The sequence below is a fragment of the Pogona vitticeps genome, chromosome 5 (assembly GCF_051106095.1).
Source record: "Pogona vitticeps strain Pit_001003342236 chromosome 5, PviZW2.1, whole genome shotgun sequence".
In the NCBI taxonomy this organism is placed as follows: Eukaryota; Metazoa; Chordata; class Lepidosauria; order Squamata; family Agamidae; genus Pogona; species Pogona vitticeps.
In genome coordinates, this window is record NC_135787.1 from 118,602,520 (window position 1) to 118,618,470 (window position 15,951).

At 39.7% G+C, this 15,951-nt stretch overlaps 1 protein-coding gene across 2 annotated transcripts in view; it reads right to left on the reverse strand.

Moving 5' to 3' along the window:
• LAMB1 (laminin subunit beta 1) overlaps positions 1-15,951 on the reverse strand; it is a 94,146-nt gene that overhangs the window by 35,179 nt on the left and 43,016 nt on the right. For both annotated transcript variants that reach the window (XM_073000649.2, XM_073000650.2), the window contains exons 8-20: positions 13,768-13,970; positions 13,031-13,151; positions 11,062-11,250; positions 10,389-10,568; positions 9,000-9,112; positions 7,290-7,369; positions 5,726-5,861; positions 3,589-3,747; positions 2,696-2,823; positions 2,450-2,570; positions 1,087-1,291; positions 462-605; positions 14-245 (exon numbers count right to left, since the gene is read on the reverse strand). In XM_073000649.2, the coding sequence (XP_072856750.2) occupies positions 14-245; positions 462-605; positions 1,087-1,291; positions 2,450-2,570; positions 2,696-2,823; positions 3,589-3,747; positions 5,726-5,861; positions 7,290-7,369; positions 9,000-9,112; positions 10,389-10,568; positions 11,062-11,250; positions 13,031-13,151; positions 13,768-13,970 (2,011 nt within the window). The remainder of the gene's footprint in view (positions 1-13; positions 246-461; positions 606-1,086; positions 1,292-2,449; positions 2,571-2,695; positions 2,824-3,588; positions 3,748-5,725; positions 5,862-7,289; positions 7,370-8,999; positions 9,113-10,388; positions 10,569-11,061; positions 11,251-13,030; positions 13,152-13,767; positions 13,971-15,951) is intronic.

Genomic DNA, 15,951 nt, shown 5'->3' on the forward strand with positions numbered 1-15,951 from the left:
AAAGAAACAGTACCTTTCACAGTTATGGCCAGAGGTATGATCACGACAATTCAAACACTGTCCACTGTAGGGGTCACACTCATCTGCATGCCCATTACACTGGCAGGGCTGGCAGTTTGGAAAACCCCAGTACCCAGGCAAGCATCTGTCACATTGGCGGCCGTATATTCCATGGAAACAATGGCACTGTCCAGTCTCCGGGTGGCAGAAAGCATTAACCGAAGCTTGCACATGACATTCACAAGCTAAATAAACGAAACAAAACAAAAAGCCAGATATGCATTTGGAATGAAATTAAATCCATTGTTCACATTCATGCATTTATGACGCTGAGACTTGAAGTATCAACTCATTTAAAAATAAATACAGAGAGGGTGGAGATGTGTCATCGTATGGAGAAGAGGTTTCTTCTTCCTTTATTGAGCCACATGCGCCATTCCGGCTAGAATAAATCAACATACGTTTGCATCCACTGGGCCCAAATCCAAAAGTGCCAGGAGCACATTTGTCGCATCTTCTTCCAACAACATTTGGCCGACATTGGCAATGGCCTCCATGAGGATCGCACACCGAACTTAAGGAGCCTTGCGGGTCACACTCACAAGCTGGAAAGAGAGCAAAGGGGCAGGCATTGGAGGTATTGCAAATGTAGAAGCATTCTGACAGCAACAGCACCATGCAAGCTGCAACTTTGGTAATAAAGCACAGATTTGTACAGACCTGCTTAGATTGACATGGGCAGGCAAACAGTGTGTTGCAGACCCAGAAGGTTTTTTTAAAAAAACAGAAGGTAGTGAGAATGGAAACTAGGCTTGATCTGACAAGTAGCTTCAAGAATTAAACAGAGATATCAGCAAAGTATATATCATAGGTTAAAAAAACCTAAAAATTCATTGATTTGAGATTTTACTCTTTTACTGCATTAGCCATCTCTCTATACAGCTCAGTACCTAAGATTTATTTATTCAGGTGCCGTATCTAGGGCTCCCTGGATTTTGCACCAAATCAAGGATCGCTACAACTTCCCTATTTGCTCTGGGTCCCACTTTGGGAAATAGTGCTGTAAAATCAGTCACACACACTTACCTAATGCTGTCTCATGCATCAGAGCCGAGATGCTAAAAATTATATTCCTGCAAACATCTGTCATAGGTGTTTTAACAACACTCCTGCTGTTCTCCAAGCACCGATATCTTTGGAATGTTTCCCAGGCACTGTTTGTTGTCACATCATCACCTCTGCCTCCAACTGTGAATAAGTCCAGTGATTTGCAAAATGGCATGAGGACAAGCTGTAGAATGATTTTAGGAAGGCATTAGTTCTATCTATCTAGCCCAGTTTTATAAAAATGCTGTATTATTCAATGTTTTTCAGATCATCGTTCAAGACAGTTTATTTTTTAAAAAATGGATAATTGTACACATTGATAGGGATAGTTTCTTCTAAATACAGTGGTGCCTCAACTTACAAACTTAATCCATTCCAGAAGATGTTCGTAACTTGAATTGGTCATAAATCGAAGCACCATTTCCCATAGGAATGAACTGAAACCCCATTAATCCTTTCTGGCTGGAAAAAAAATCACACACCCCCAAAATAAAAAACTCACTACAAGCTCCATTGGAATGCATTCGGGCCGGGGGGGAAGAAACACACCAAAAAACAAAACAACACTGCAAGCCCCATCGGAACACATTGGGGCCGGGAGGGGGGGGGAATCACCAAAAAATAAAATAAAATCACAGCACAAAAACATAAACCCCCCCCCAGCCCAAATCCACACTGCAAAACCCTGTACTCACTCAGAAGCAGAAAGCAGTACCAGGCAGTCCGAAGCCTCTCTGCAAACGCACACACTTTAACTGTTGGGGTGAAAGAGCTACAAAGAAGCAGCCTCTTCGCCAACCAATGGTTAGCAATTTAAATTCCCCACCTTTTCCCCGGCTTAAAGCAAAATTTTGCGGCCGGAGCTGGTCGTAACTCGAATTGGTTGGGACGGTCATAAGTCGAGGCACCACTGTAAAGAGGGTAGTGACGTACATGCGGTAGAGTGCTTTCCACCCTCAAACTCAGCTGAACACACTCTATTAGAGGCAGTTCTCCAAATTCCCAACTTTTACAATCTTCTGCAGTTTTCAGCAACATTTACAAACATTTTAAAAGTAGAGATAAGCCATCTGTTACTTCCTCTCTGCACAGCTTTGTGAGCAGAGTGCTAGGGAAACCATTCATCTTTGCTCTGGCTGTATACATACTTGTACCAGGTACTTTGCAGGTACCAGATTGAGGCACTAATCTTCTTGATGGGGAGATATCCCTTCACTCTGCATATCTCATGTCAAATGTATTTATGCTATGAGGTATGGTCATCAAAGACAATGGATTACGTCTTCCCTGGCTACCTCCCCAACGCATTTAAATAATTTTAACTAGCATCACCTGTACCTACCGAATCGATGAGCGTGTATGGATTTTCCACCTCTGCATTTGCAGAATACTCTGGCAGTTCCAAGCGAACAGTGTAATTGAGTCCCTTTTCGAAGCATATTGGCCGTGAAAGGACGACGTATCTAAAGCACATAAGAAATATTAAGAAATATCAGATGATTTACATGAAATCAACCCTTTCCCTTTTCCTCTCCCTTTTAACTCTGCATTGCTCCTTTATTTTTTCTTCTTCTCTTGTTATGCTCACCTTGAACCTGGAGATAAAGATACCTCTTGCTTATCATCATCGGGAATTGTATTGCCACATCGGCTACTAGTAGAAATCCTGCCTGGGCGATACACGGTGATAACCGCTCTGTCCCATTGTTCTGGTAACTGTTAAAAAATTTGAACTTTATTAACATATCCTCGTTATTCATAGTACTGTAAATGCACACAGACCAGTTTTGCTTGACGCAGGAATTAAGACCATGGTGGCTAAGATCTTATAAATATTCATGAATATGGTAGGATTTATTGCTGAATAAACACACATAGGATCACACTATCTATCACTTCTACCCATAGCAAACAGCTATCTGATTTCACCAATAGTCTCATGTTTTCTTAGATCTAGAACTCTGGCATTCATATGATTGTTTTGAATTCTGTTTGGTTTCATGTATTCTTCTCATAACACCAAGCACTTTGTTGTAAGCAGTCACCTCAATCACCCACTATTTACCCCTTTCCCCCATCTTCTACTACACTAATACCTTTAAATAAATAAATAAATAAAAATAATTAAACCCTAAGAACAATATGCACATTTAAAATATTATATATTGCCTTGCTCTGATCTATGGCTACTTTCAGCAAATGTTCCTTGATGCCCATGTTTAATGGTAAATACTTTGGAGGTTATTATACAGGATATATATGATACACAACTACTAATGCTGGAAATAAAAATAGGTGATTTTATTCAGATTAGGATTTAATTATATCTATTCACTAGACTTTCTTTTCAATATTAGGAGACAGTAAATTAGCAAAGTCACTTTTCATAGGCAGATTTTTCAAAGCATCTTGAAAACATTTTTATCCCTTTCTCAAGAGCAAAACTATCAAATGCTATGGATCTACAAGGTAACTATTTACCTGTGGTTCATACCGAATCAGAACTTCATATTCCATAGAATATGGGATATTATCAATGTAGAATTCCAAGTATGCTCCTTCAGGAACTCTTACAAATCCTATTCCAGTCCAAGAAGGTATATGCTCCTCAGAGTACTGACGCTCAACTATACTCACTCCCTGGGAAAAAGAAATGTTTTATTTAATGATAAATCTTTGTTATGACAAGTCATCTTGTCCTGCACTTATATGGAGGTTAAAAATACAACTATATTCCACCAACTCGTTTTTATTTAGTATAATGAGACCTGAAGTGTGAAAACGACTTCAAATATTAGCTTACTTGTCAGGCAAAAAGTAAATTTAAAGAACTCTGTGCATTAGTGACCTTCAAAGTGTCCTGTTATTAACAGCTCTGCTAAAGCAAACTCAACGCCTTGGCTTTCTTTACTGAGCAGATCAACCAGGTGCCTTCACTAATAAGGCTTGGAACATGTTCTCAGAATGGTAGGAACAGCTGCAACAGGACTTCAGAGAAGGAGTTCAGGGGGAAGATCCAGTGGGAAAGGACATTTTTTCCAGATATACTAGTCCTAAGCCATTTGGGCTATAAAGAATCTTTCCTTGAAAATCTCCAAAGAAAAGTTAGACAGCAATCAACTGAAGAGATTTCAAGGCAGCTTTGCACATCCTAGTACTCTCTAGATGAATGTTGCTGGCTGTAGATCATGAAGCTGTTTCCGAAAACATCTGAAGGACATCAGATCGGAGAAGCCTTTTTAATGCTTTGGTTCTCCTGCCTCAAGACAATAATTTCGTATATCTTAAGTGCTTCGGGAACCGATTCTCGCAAAATGACGATTTTCGGCCAGCTGATCGGCGGTTTCAAAATGGCCGCCAGGTAAAAAAAATGGCTCCCCGCTCTTTTCTGGATCGGATTTCTCGCTGCACTGGCAGCGAAAATGGCCGCGCTATGGAGGATTTTCGCTGGACGGTGAGATTCAAGCCCATAGGAACGCATTAATCAGGTTTTAATGCATTTCTATGGGCTTTTTTATTTCGCATTATGACGTTTTCTTTCTACAGCGATTTCACTGGAATGAATTAACGTCGTAATGCGAGGCACCACTGTATACTGTTAAGATTAATTTTGGTCTGTTTAGATCCAATTCTCTGCCCTTTGTACTCTTTTGCTTTCTCCTTCTTTCCCACCTCCCAAAACAAGGTGTGATTCTCATTTGGGGTTAGAACCTACCAGATGATGGCTGGTGGATTGAAGGAACCATTATGTATCATTCCTAACTCAGATTCAATGAATTCACATACAGCCCACTCAGACTTGGAAACAATTACATATAAACTTAATACAAAACAGACTAAAACAACCGGAAAAATCGGCAGTAGCTGAACATGCCCTAAAACAAGCTGGACATGAAATTCTATTTCAAAATACTGAAATACTGGACAACACCAGCAATCATTATGTTAGACTGCACAGGGAAGCCATTGAAATCCACAAACATAATCAGAGTTTCAACAAAAAAGAAGAAAGTTTAAAACTAAATAAAGCTTGGCTCCCAGCACTGAAAAATACAGCCTGCAAAAGGTCATGAACTCTACCCAGCTACAAGGACTGGTGATAACTATACACAAAAGACCAGCTAACGACACCCATCAATCACAGTAACAGATAATATCGCCTCCTTATCACAACAACAAACCCACAACAAAAACACACTGATCACCATTATTGCCCATCTCCTGAATAGGACAAAAGCTGAACCCATAGCTATAAATACTCAACTCTCCAACTAACTGCACCAGAGCACAGCGCGCTACTTCTGTCCTCTGAAGATGTCGGCCACAGAGACTGGCGAAACGTTAGGAAGAACAACCTTCAGAACACGGCCAAAGAACCCAAAAAACCCACAACAACCATTAGATCCCGGCCGTGAAAGCCTTTGCAAATACATTAAAACATTGTATTCTTTTTCAGTGATGGCCTCCACCACACCCATTTAGACCTATTGACCAACCCTCTCATTGATGGTTACTATCAAACCATCCAGGTAGAAACAAAATGGGCTATACAGAAAAAAAGGGATCATTGCAAAAGAATCACATCTCTTGATTGCTACTGATAGAACTTGGTACTCACTGGGCCAAAGATAGCTTCCTCTGCCTCATAGACATAATGATCTAGCGAAATGAAAAAAAAACCTGGTTCCACTTCATTGCACTGACGCCCAATCATATGGGGCCTGCACTGGCACTGACCAGATTCACTCGAGCAGCTGAAAAAGAAAATTAATTTATATCACACTTCTTCTGGGACAAAACTTTGCAAAAGAAAAAAAAGAAAGAAAAAAAGGAGATATAAATAAATAAGATGAGCCTACAACAATTTATGCCCAGGAGTGTCTCTGTGCTATTAATTGTTTTGTATAGGATCCATTTACTACTACAGTGCAAGCACCACTCAGTTTTCATTTTCCAAGCAACATAAGTGTTTCAGTTCAAATCAAATAGCTCTCCTGCACAGGATTAAGCTGAAAACTTCAGGAACAGATAAATTCACAAAAACCACCCACCCTTAACACATTCTCCTTTCCTGTGTAATTATTTATTTCAGATATTTTTTTTTTACATTTATGAGCAGTTTCTTACATGTGGCACAATAATTTTTGTTACGCCACCCTGGTTGTTTTTCAGTATTCAAAATTACTCAACAAAGCAAGACAATTCAGGTGCTCTGTCAAGCCACCTTGCTATCTGCTAGGGGGAAATGCACTGAGGAGCTTGCATCCTTCCAAACAGGCTGTTTTATAATTAGAAAACAGGCTTGTAAAAATAGATGTCTCCATTGTCACTTTTTTAAAGCAGGATGAATAAACCAATTTTCTTAGGACAGCCAAAAAGGAAAAAAAATCTATTGGCTCTGTTCCTGCTAATGAGTGACACCCACTTTCATTTGGTTTTGCAATTATTGCTGTTAACACATTCAAGGGTTCAGCAACTTTATGGTTTTATCACACAGTTTTAATAAGGTTTTTGAGTGTATCAGTTGCCTGTATGGGACACAAAACAAGCAGTAGTAGATTATAAACATAACCAAATGTGCACGCAAGCACACACACACACACACACACACACAACCCAGAGTTTTAAAACACCAAGCTCTGGGTTGGTTTTGGATTACAATTCCCAGAATCCCCTAGCAAATCTGTTCATTAGCTATGCTGGAATTTGGGAGCCTGTTGTCTAAAAAAACCTAGTTTTCAACACTTGAACTGAATGAGCACATCTATTCTCAGACAGATGGGACAGTAGGTTACAAGGCTCTCAGTGACACCAGAGTAGCTTGGGAGCTTGTGCAGTCTTCCTTCCTACACTTCACTTGCCATATATAGAAACTGGTATATCCATCAGGCCAGTTCAGATAGATACTGATATGGATAGCCGTGAGAAGTTATCTCCATAAACTATCGGGCTGCAGGCAAATGACTAAGAGTCTCTACAAGTGCCCCTTTATTATCCTCTGTGAGAACAATACCAATGTATCTTATCTACGCATTTCTAAGTGATAAGGATGAAGATTAAAATTTAGTATATAAACACTATGCAGTATTTTATTACAATAATTATTTTTTAGAATTATAGATACATTACAGGTAAAGCAGACCTTTCTGAAATGAAATATTTCATGCTAGTCCGTAACTTACTTATTGTTCAGTGCTCCTCCTTGATCACAATCACATGGTTGGCACCCTTCCATATTATTGCTCAGCCCCCAATGTTCAGGCTGCAAGGGAAGATTTAGGTCATTACTGTTGTGACAAGATGCTTTGATTTTCAAGAACAGGTTACATTTGAGACCGTTTCAGCAGAAACCATCCGGCTTTGGTTTGTCCTTATGGACTCTTCTTTCACTCTGCTATCGAAGAGCCCATCCCTATGACAGGCTGAAGATAATAAAGGGGAACCATCTGAATCCCTAAGATACCATGGGTGAAGGGAAAGAAGAAACAAGCTTTCTCTTGCAACACAGAGGTAGTGTGCAGTGGCTAGCCTGCCTTTGGAACAACACTGGCTTGATTCTCTTGGATTAGTCACTCTTAGAGATGGGCATGAACCATGGTTTGGATTTCCATGGGTACCCCCATTTCACAGCCTGCTTCCTCCAGTGGGTGCCCACTCAGAGACAGTGGTGTGGCTTCCCAGCCCTGCCTCCTCCAGGCATTGGGCAGGCACGTGCCAGAGAACACAGGGCTGAGAAGCAGCCATGCTGCCTCTGAGTCGGTGCCTGCCAGAGGCAGAGCAGGAAAGCTGGGGCATCCATGGAAAAGCTGTGTGGCCGAACCACTAAACTGCAGTTTGTGCCCTTCTCTAGTCCCAACACCCATGGTCCCTCACTCCCTAGTTTTTTAGAAATCTTTTAAAAACATGTTAAGATGCTCCTCATACATACATTTATTTATTTTAAACATTTATAACCTATCCTGTATTACAGAACTTCAGGGCCTGGAACAGAGAAATAAAAAAACCATTTAAAAATGTAAAATCTTTTAAAAACAATTTAAAATTTAAGAAGTTTAAAGCACACAACATCAGCACATTAAAACCACTGTGTTAAAACCTGTGCTGGCCAAGATCTCAATCTCCAAAGGCTCTAATAAATAAATAAATAAATAAATAAATAAATAAACAAACAAACAAACAAACAAACAAACAAACAAACAAACAAACAAACAAACAAACACCTTTTAGCCTGGTAGTAAAATGATGCCAATGTTGGTACCAGGCAAGCCTCCAAGGGCGAGGGCATTCTACAATCAGGGCACTACAGCTGAGAAAGGCCTTCCCCATGTCTCCACAAAATGAACAGTTCTCCTTAGTGGGAGGTGAAGGAGGGCCTCCACATTAGATCTTAGCGATCAGGCAGCTGTGTATAGGGAGAGGCACACCTTCAAATGCCCCGGGGTTCAAGCACTGACAGGTACAAGGGGACTTTTTCATTTGCAGTGGCATGACTCAGAATCCAAGTTGAGGATGGGCCCCCTTCATTAGCAGCTGCTGATCAGAATCTCCACTGTCACCTTTCTCAATGTGTGAGTTGTGTGAAATGAGGGGTCACAACAGCGACTCTAATTAGCAAACACTAATGAGAGGGTCCTCCATGTCAATTCTGGGTAGGCAATGTTATTTTCCTTACACTGCACAAGTTTATACCAATTGATTTTGGCCATAGATCTTAGAATAAATAAGTAATTTGGTGCTACAAATCAATATGATTATTTCTGCTGCCCCCCCCCAGTTTTTTTAAAAATTACACTTTCCAATTAATTTGGAAGTATGTTTTTTTAAAAAAATGTTTATTATAAATAAATACATGAACCCGTAAATGCTTTCTTCTTTTAAGGAAGACAACTTACCAGACACTGGTCACAATGCCTTCCTGTAACAAGACGTTTACAGTAGCAGTTTCCTGTCTCTGAGTCACAAGGATTCCCTCCAGGGAGCGTACCCAAGGGATTGCATGCACAGGCTAGGTTAGGAAGCACAAACAAATAAATCAGGACCTGATGGTTTTCATTATGCTTTGCACAGGATTTGATATAAACATTTACTTCAACACTATCCCTCATTTTTCACTGCAGACTTGATGACAAATTACTGTCCCCGTCCCAGTTTCTTTCACCACCCAAACCTGTAGCTTTTTGCGGCAGAGAGACAGCGCACAGTATGAAAGATTACAGCCAGAACTGACTGGCAGTCAGTGAGGGGGAAAAAACAACAGCATAAAGGCGTAAAACACAGCCGTCTATCAGAAACACTGAAGTCCTACGATTTGAAATTCTCTATCAGTAGCACCTAATGATGCAATGGGAAGGGCAGTACAAGTTAATCAAACCAGCAAAGGCTTCAACATAAGTGGTTGAATATATTTTACAGCAGTGGTTCTTAACCTTGGGTTACTCAGGTGTTTTTGAACTGCAACTCTTAGAAACCCCAGCCAGCACAGTTGGTGGTGAAGGCTTCTGGGAGTTGCAGTCCAAAAACACCTGAGTAACCCAAGGTTAAGAACCACTGTTTTACAGCACATTTCTAACTAGCCAGATTTCTAAGGCCGTGGCTGTGATGGCACTAAGCCAGGTGAAACTAGGAGGCTCTCAGACCCCCCCCCCCAACCTGCTGTAACTCAGCTCCTCTCTCGCTCCTCCCCTTTGGGTTGTTTTTCTGGCTACCTGCTGGCTAATCTCAGGCAGTATGGCCATTTTCTTGACCAATCCAGTTGTGCTAGCAGATCTGAGATCAGCCAACACAAGGATGGCTGTGTTGGCACAAAAGGATTCCACCCATTCCAGACCCACTACAACCAACATATCTTTGACTTTGGATTGAGTTTGAGTTTGTTCAAGTGTTTAACTTAACCTTAATATAATGTTGTGAGATAAGCACCAGGCACTCAAGTACCTGGGAGTCATCCTAGTGCCTTCATACACACTAGTCCAAATACTGAAAGGCAGGTATCAGAACTCCCTACCTATCTCCAGGGTTCCTTGTTTCCAAAACAAATAAAACAAAAGCATCATCTCTCATTTGTGAATCACAGCTGAACTGCCCAAGATAATATGAATTTTTACCATCTAGATCCATTTATGTGCATAAAATTATAGAACAACACAGTAAAAATCGATGTTTCAAGGAAAACCAAGGATTCAACATGTCTAAAATCAAGTAAATTCCATTAACAAAATCTATGAACCAGCAATTTGCCATTTGCTCTGATTTACAAAGTGACTTTGTTAAGCTTTACTTACACTGACAACCAAAAGGATTATCTGCACTTATTCCATAGAATCCTTCTTTGCAGAAATCACAGCGTTCTCCTTCTACAAATAATTTACAGCGGCACTGCCCAGCGATCAGGCCTGCTGAGAAGTCAGTGTAGCGATCACACACTCCACCATCCTGGGAGCCAGCCGGATCGCAGCTGCATGCTGAGCAAACCAAGAGAACTCTTTAACATGTAATATTAGCTAGCTAGTGTACAAAATACACACAACCCAATAAATCCCCATTTCCATGAAACCAAATAGCCACCCTCTGAATTTCATACAGTCTAAAGTCACTGTGACCCACCAAACAGAAACGTTCTAGTTCTCCAGAAAGCACAAATCATCGGGACAGTGCACTATCCTCAGTTCCCCTCCCACTGAATACCAGAGAATTCTAATTTTGTAAACAACCTGCTCTGTTTCTGGAATATGGAGTGACTCTTAAGAAAAACTTCCAATTTGTTGATTTTTAGGATGAAAACAAGAACAGCAACTCATTCTTTTGAAATTTCATTAATATACTAAATCCCTATAAGTTTAATTTTTTTAAAAAAAAAGCATAAGGAAAATGACCAATGGGTGAACTGTTAACCGTTTCTCGTTGACTATGCCAGACTTTCCGGTGCGGTTCTTCATAAAAGGACAGCATACTTACGCTCACAAATGTTGGGGTCCCGAATATCTCTTTCTGGATGCTGGAAGTAGAATGGTTTGCACTGTTCGCAGTTACGTCCCACTGTATTATGCTGACAGTTATCACACACCCCACCACTGGTGTTCCCCGTTGCTATATAAACAGCCATATCAAAATGGCACTGTGCGGAATGTTCATTGCAATTACATTCTGAAATAAAGAGACAAATTCAAAGTGATTATCTGGTTTCGAAAGTTTTGTTTCTACTAAACAAAAGGATTTCATTGGTAATGAACAACTGCCACAAAAAAACTTCCTTATAGTGCTCAAAGAAAGGAACTCCTATTCATACTAGGAGTTAATAGCTAGTCTAGTCTGAAGAAACTATTATATACAAATCTTTGGCATAGATATAAATCAGGGTCCAACACTGGGCATCCAGTGTGACACAGGTGATACAGGATTTTCTCTTTCTCTCCTCCTTTACAGCCCTCTGTGCCATCTGATAATCTGCTTCAGAAGGCTTCCCAGCCCTTCAGAGAAGATTCTGCATGTAGATTCTGGGAACTAAATTTCACCTTATGTTTCTTAAGGCAATACTGACCTTCCAATGTCATTGTCGTTGTTAATAGTACTAGTAACAACAACAGACATAGTCAATCAAAATTATAAAAACATTGACTGGTATTATATATATAACAGATACAAGTTTTAACCAAAAATCTAAGTATCTGTTAAATATTGGTGCAGTATGAATGCTGTTCCTAAGATTGCCGGGTTTTTGTAGCTCTAATGGTGTTATTTCTGATTTCTGCAGCTGCTTATAATACTGTGTTAAATTTCATGGTATAGTTCCCAAAACCCTGATGACAATGGAGAACACTGAAGTGTGTTTCATCCACAAATGATATGTTTCAATTGCCAGACCTCTGTTTTTTGTTGATTTTTCCAATTCTTCATATTGAATTCTGGCAACCCCATGGAACTGCAATGTCAATTATTTCTTTACTCTATTAGTACTATGTTTGATGTGTTATGTTCAAGTTATCTAACAGTTTGGATCTGGCAATCCCACAAGATCTTGACTTCGTCATTTTCTGACACCTTTTCTATCTGATGTTTCCATGGGTTTCTGGAGGCTGGCAAGTTATATTTTTACGTAATGATCAGGGCACAACTACTGCTACTGCTACTGCTACTGCTACTGCTACTGCTTCTTCTTCTTCTTCTTCTTCTTCTTCTTCTTCTTCTTCTTCTTCTTCTTCTTCTTCTTCTATTTTACAATGTGATGTGATGCTTCCAAATATATATTATTAGAATTATTTCCCTTTCATACTTTCTCACAACCAGCCAAGAGTGCTGGAATCTGCTAAGGCGGCAGTAAAGAATGGCTGAGCATAATAGCCCTTTCATGTTACGCATCTCAGTACCGTATATTCTACAAATAATACAAATGTATCCAGACTTTCAAATGCAGGTTACAACATAGTATATAACATGAGGGGACATGGGGTGGGATGGCCCTTTTCAAAGAAGTAGTAATAAGTTAAAAGTTCTATCTTGTTATGCAGCTAACACTTGCACAAACATTTTAACACAGGTGTTTACAGTAACAAGTCCTCCATACAGAGCACGTTACCATAGTCTTTCGAGACTGAACGATGCCTAATCTTACAGTTCCCACCATTTCAAATTTTATATTTAATATTGTACTGAATTGTTTTTAAAATTGTCTTAGGTTTTGCTATTGAACGTACCATTCCCTGGGATCTTCAGATATAAAATGGGATATATAAATATTCTAACTGAGAAATAAATGAGATTTTTTTTCCTGTACTTCAGAAATACAGTGACCATCTTTAGAAATCCACAGTAAAGTTTCTCAACAGAAGTAGCCAGCGATTAGCCAAAAATACAGTTTCTCGTGAAATGTTTGTTGGACTTGAATACTATATATATGCAAAGTATAATTTACATTTCTTACACCTACTTTTGCATGCATTACTATTACGGCCTTCTGCAGGTCTCCATGGAAAATCATGGTAGAAGTCCAAGCACTGTTCACAGTTTAGACCCTTGGTGTTGTGCCTGCACATGCAGTGACCGTGAACCTTAAATTTACAAAGAGACTTTGAATCAGAGTTATACAGTATATAGAGATGCACATATTAATAATGCAGTTCTTTCATTGATCACCAGTTCTTCTATATTAACATTAATCTCTGACAGTTAAGAGAAAAGGTATTTCCATTTCTACAGGCTTTTTTTCTGTCCAGAGAATCAGAAACAATGGGTTAGAAGGAAGTAAGAGTTTTGATTGCTTTGATTGGGAAGCTGGTATATAGCCTGTTGAGGTCAACAGAAATTTCTATCTCACCTGTCCGATGTAGAAAATAATTATATGCAATATATTAAGAAAAAACTAAAGATGAGCCACAAAAAGTTGGGCCCTTAGGACCAAATTAGTGGTAATGGCAATGCTCCCACTTGTTTCATGTTGTTTCTACCTGCATTATGTAAAAAGCAAAGATGGGAGAGGCCCATTTCAAAGACTACAAAGGGTGCACATGTGGACAGTGTTAATTGTTAATTCCAGTTCAGGTAGACCCACTCAATTAAATGTAATTTGCTATTATGTAAATCCCATTGATCCTTAAAATTCAAGTGACAGAACTATAATCAAAATGACCTCCATGTTAGTGTCAGGAAAGCAGAGTGAGTGTTTACCTTGCCTTCCACCTCTTCATGATATCCATGCACTGGTGCACACTCACTAGCGTGCCCATAACAGAAGCAGTTCCCACGGACCACCATATCATAGATGGCATAATAATATTTTTCTCTGATTTCCATTCTGGAATCAAGAAGGTTGTCTCCCAATGTATGAAGCTTAGTAAATCTGATTCTTAAATTTGTGATCTTCAACATATCTGAAAAATTGAAGAAAAAGAAAAGGAACTTGTTATTTTAAATTTCAATAAAGGAATACAACTTGTAAATATCTATGAACTATGCCTTGGAAATGATGATGATGACTAGTTACCAGCCTGAGATATTTAATTTATACAAAATGGAGTCTATAGTTCTGGAGCCTGCCTCACTGAAATAAATAAAACCAAAATGCCTACATATACAGTTGTGTTCAAAATTATTCAACCCCCACTGAAATTGAATGTTTTGGCCATTTTGACATTGATTTTGATCATTCAGTCATCTTGCTTACATTTACATGAAAGAGGCACTTGTAGGTCAGAGAAATATAACCTTAAGTTTATAATGAAATAACCACAAATGTCTTTTCTGTGCTCACATCATTATTAGTTTTTATTCAACCCCCAAGTGACATTCAATCTTAGTACTTAGTACAACATCCTTTTACAGTTATAACAGCTTTTAAACGTGAAGCATAGCTTGACACAAGTGTTTTGCAGCGATCTACGGGTATCTTCGCCCATTCTTCATGGGCAAAAGCCTCCAGTTCAGTCAAATTCTTAGGCTTGCGCACTGCAACTGCTTTCTTTAAGTCCCACCAGAGGTTCTCAATCGGATTTAAGTCTGGTGACTGCGATGGCCACTCCAAAATGTTCCAGCCTTTCCTCTGCAACCATGCTCTAGTGGACTTGGAGGTATGCTTGGGATCATTGTCCTGTTGAAAGGTCCAACGTCTCCCAAGCCTCAGGTGTGTGACGGACTGCATCACATTTTCATCCAATATCTCCTGGTACTGAAGAGAATTTATGGTACCTTGTACACGCTGAAGCTTCCCTGTACCTGCAGAAGCAAAACAGCCCCAAAGCATTATTGACCCTCCGCCATGCTTCACAGTGGGCAAGGTGTTCTTTTCGTCATATGCCTTGTTCTTCCTCCTCCAAACATAGTGTTGATCCATGGGCCCAAACAGTTCTAATTTTGTTTCATCAGTCCACAGAACACTATCCCACAACTTTTGTGGTTTGCCCACATGACTTTTGGCATACTGCAGTCGACTCTTCTTATTCTTGGGAGACAGCAAGGGGGTGCGCCTGGGGGTTCTGGCATGGAGACCTTCATTACGCAGTGTGCGCCTTATTGTCTGAGCTGAAACTTCTATACCCACATCTGACAAATCTTTTTTCAGTTCCTCAGCAGTCACACGGGGACTTTTCACCACTCTACGCTTTAGGTAGCGCACAGCAGTCGAAGTCAGCATCTTCTTTCTTCCACGACCAGGTAGCATTTCAACAGTGCCCTTTGCCTTGAATTTGTGAATGATGCTTCCTATGGTGTCTCTTGGTATGTTTAACTTCTTTGCAATCTTCTTATAGCCATTGCCCTTCCTGTGAAGACAAATCACCTCTTCTCTTGTCTTCCTGGACCATTCTCTTGACTTCACCATGTTTGTAACCACACCAGTAAATGTCTAGAAGGAGCTGAGTATCACAGTCATTTTAAAGCTGCCTAATTGGTGCGTATTATGCTTGATTGGTGCTCGGTGACATCCACGTGTGTTTTCAATACCTGATCGAAAACACCTGAATGAACCTCTCTTCTTCAGAGTGGTAGTCTTTAAGGGGTTGAATAATTGTGGCAATGAAGAAACCACAAAAGAAACATTTACTACTGTATTACATAAACAATTGATGTTATTTTAGTTGCATTTGGTTCTTTAAAACGTCCTTGTAGGATTTCATTCTGAATACAATTCCAAATGTACACTATAGTCCCTAAACCCCTTTACAGCATTGGGGGTTGAATAATTTTGAACACAACTGTATATGTGGCTTTAGCACACTCATGGGGAATGCAAGTGATAGAACAGGAATCTTATGTTCCTAACCATTCTTACCCCCTTTTAATTTTTAAAACCTTTATGGACAATTACCAGTTTTAGCACAACCATATTATTTTATGTATTTTTTCCCATTCTGATAT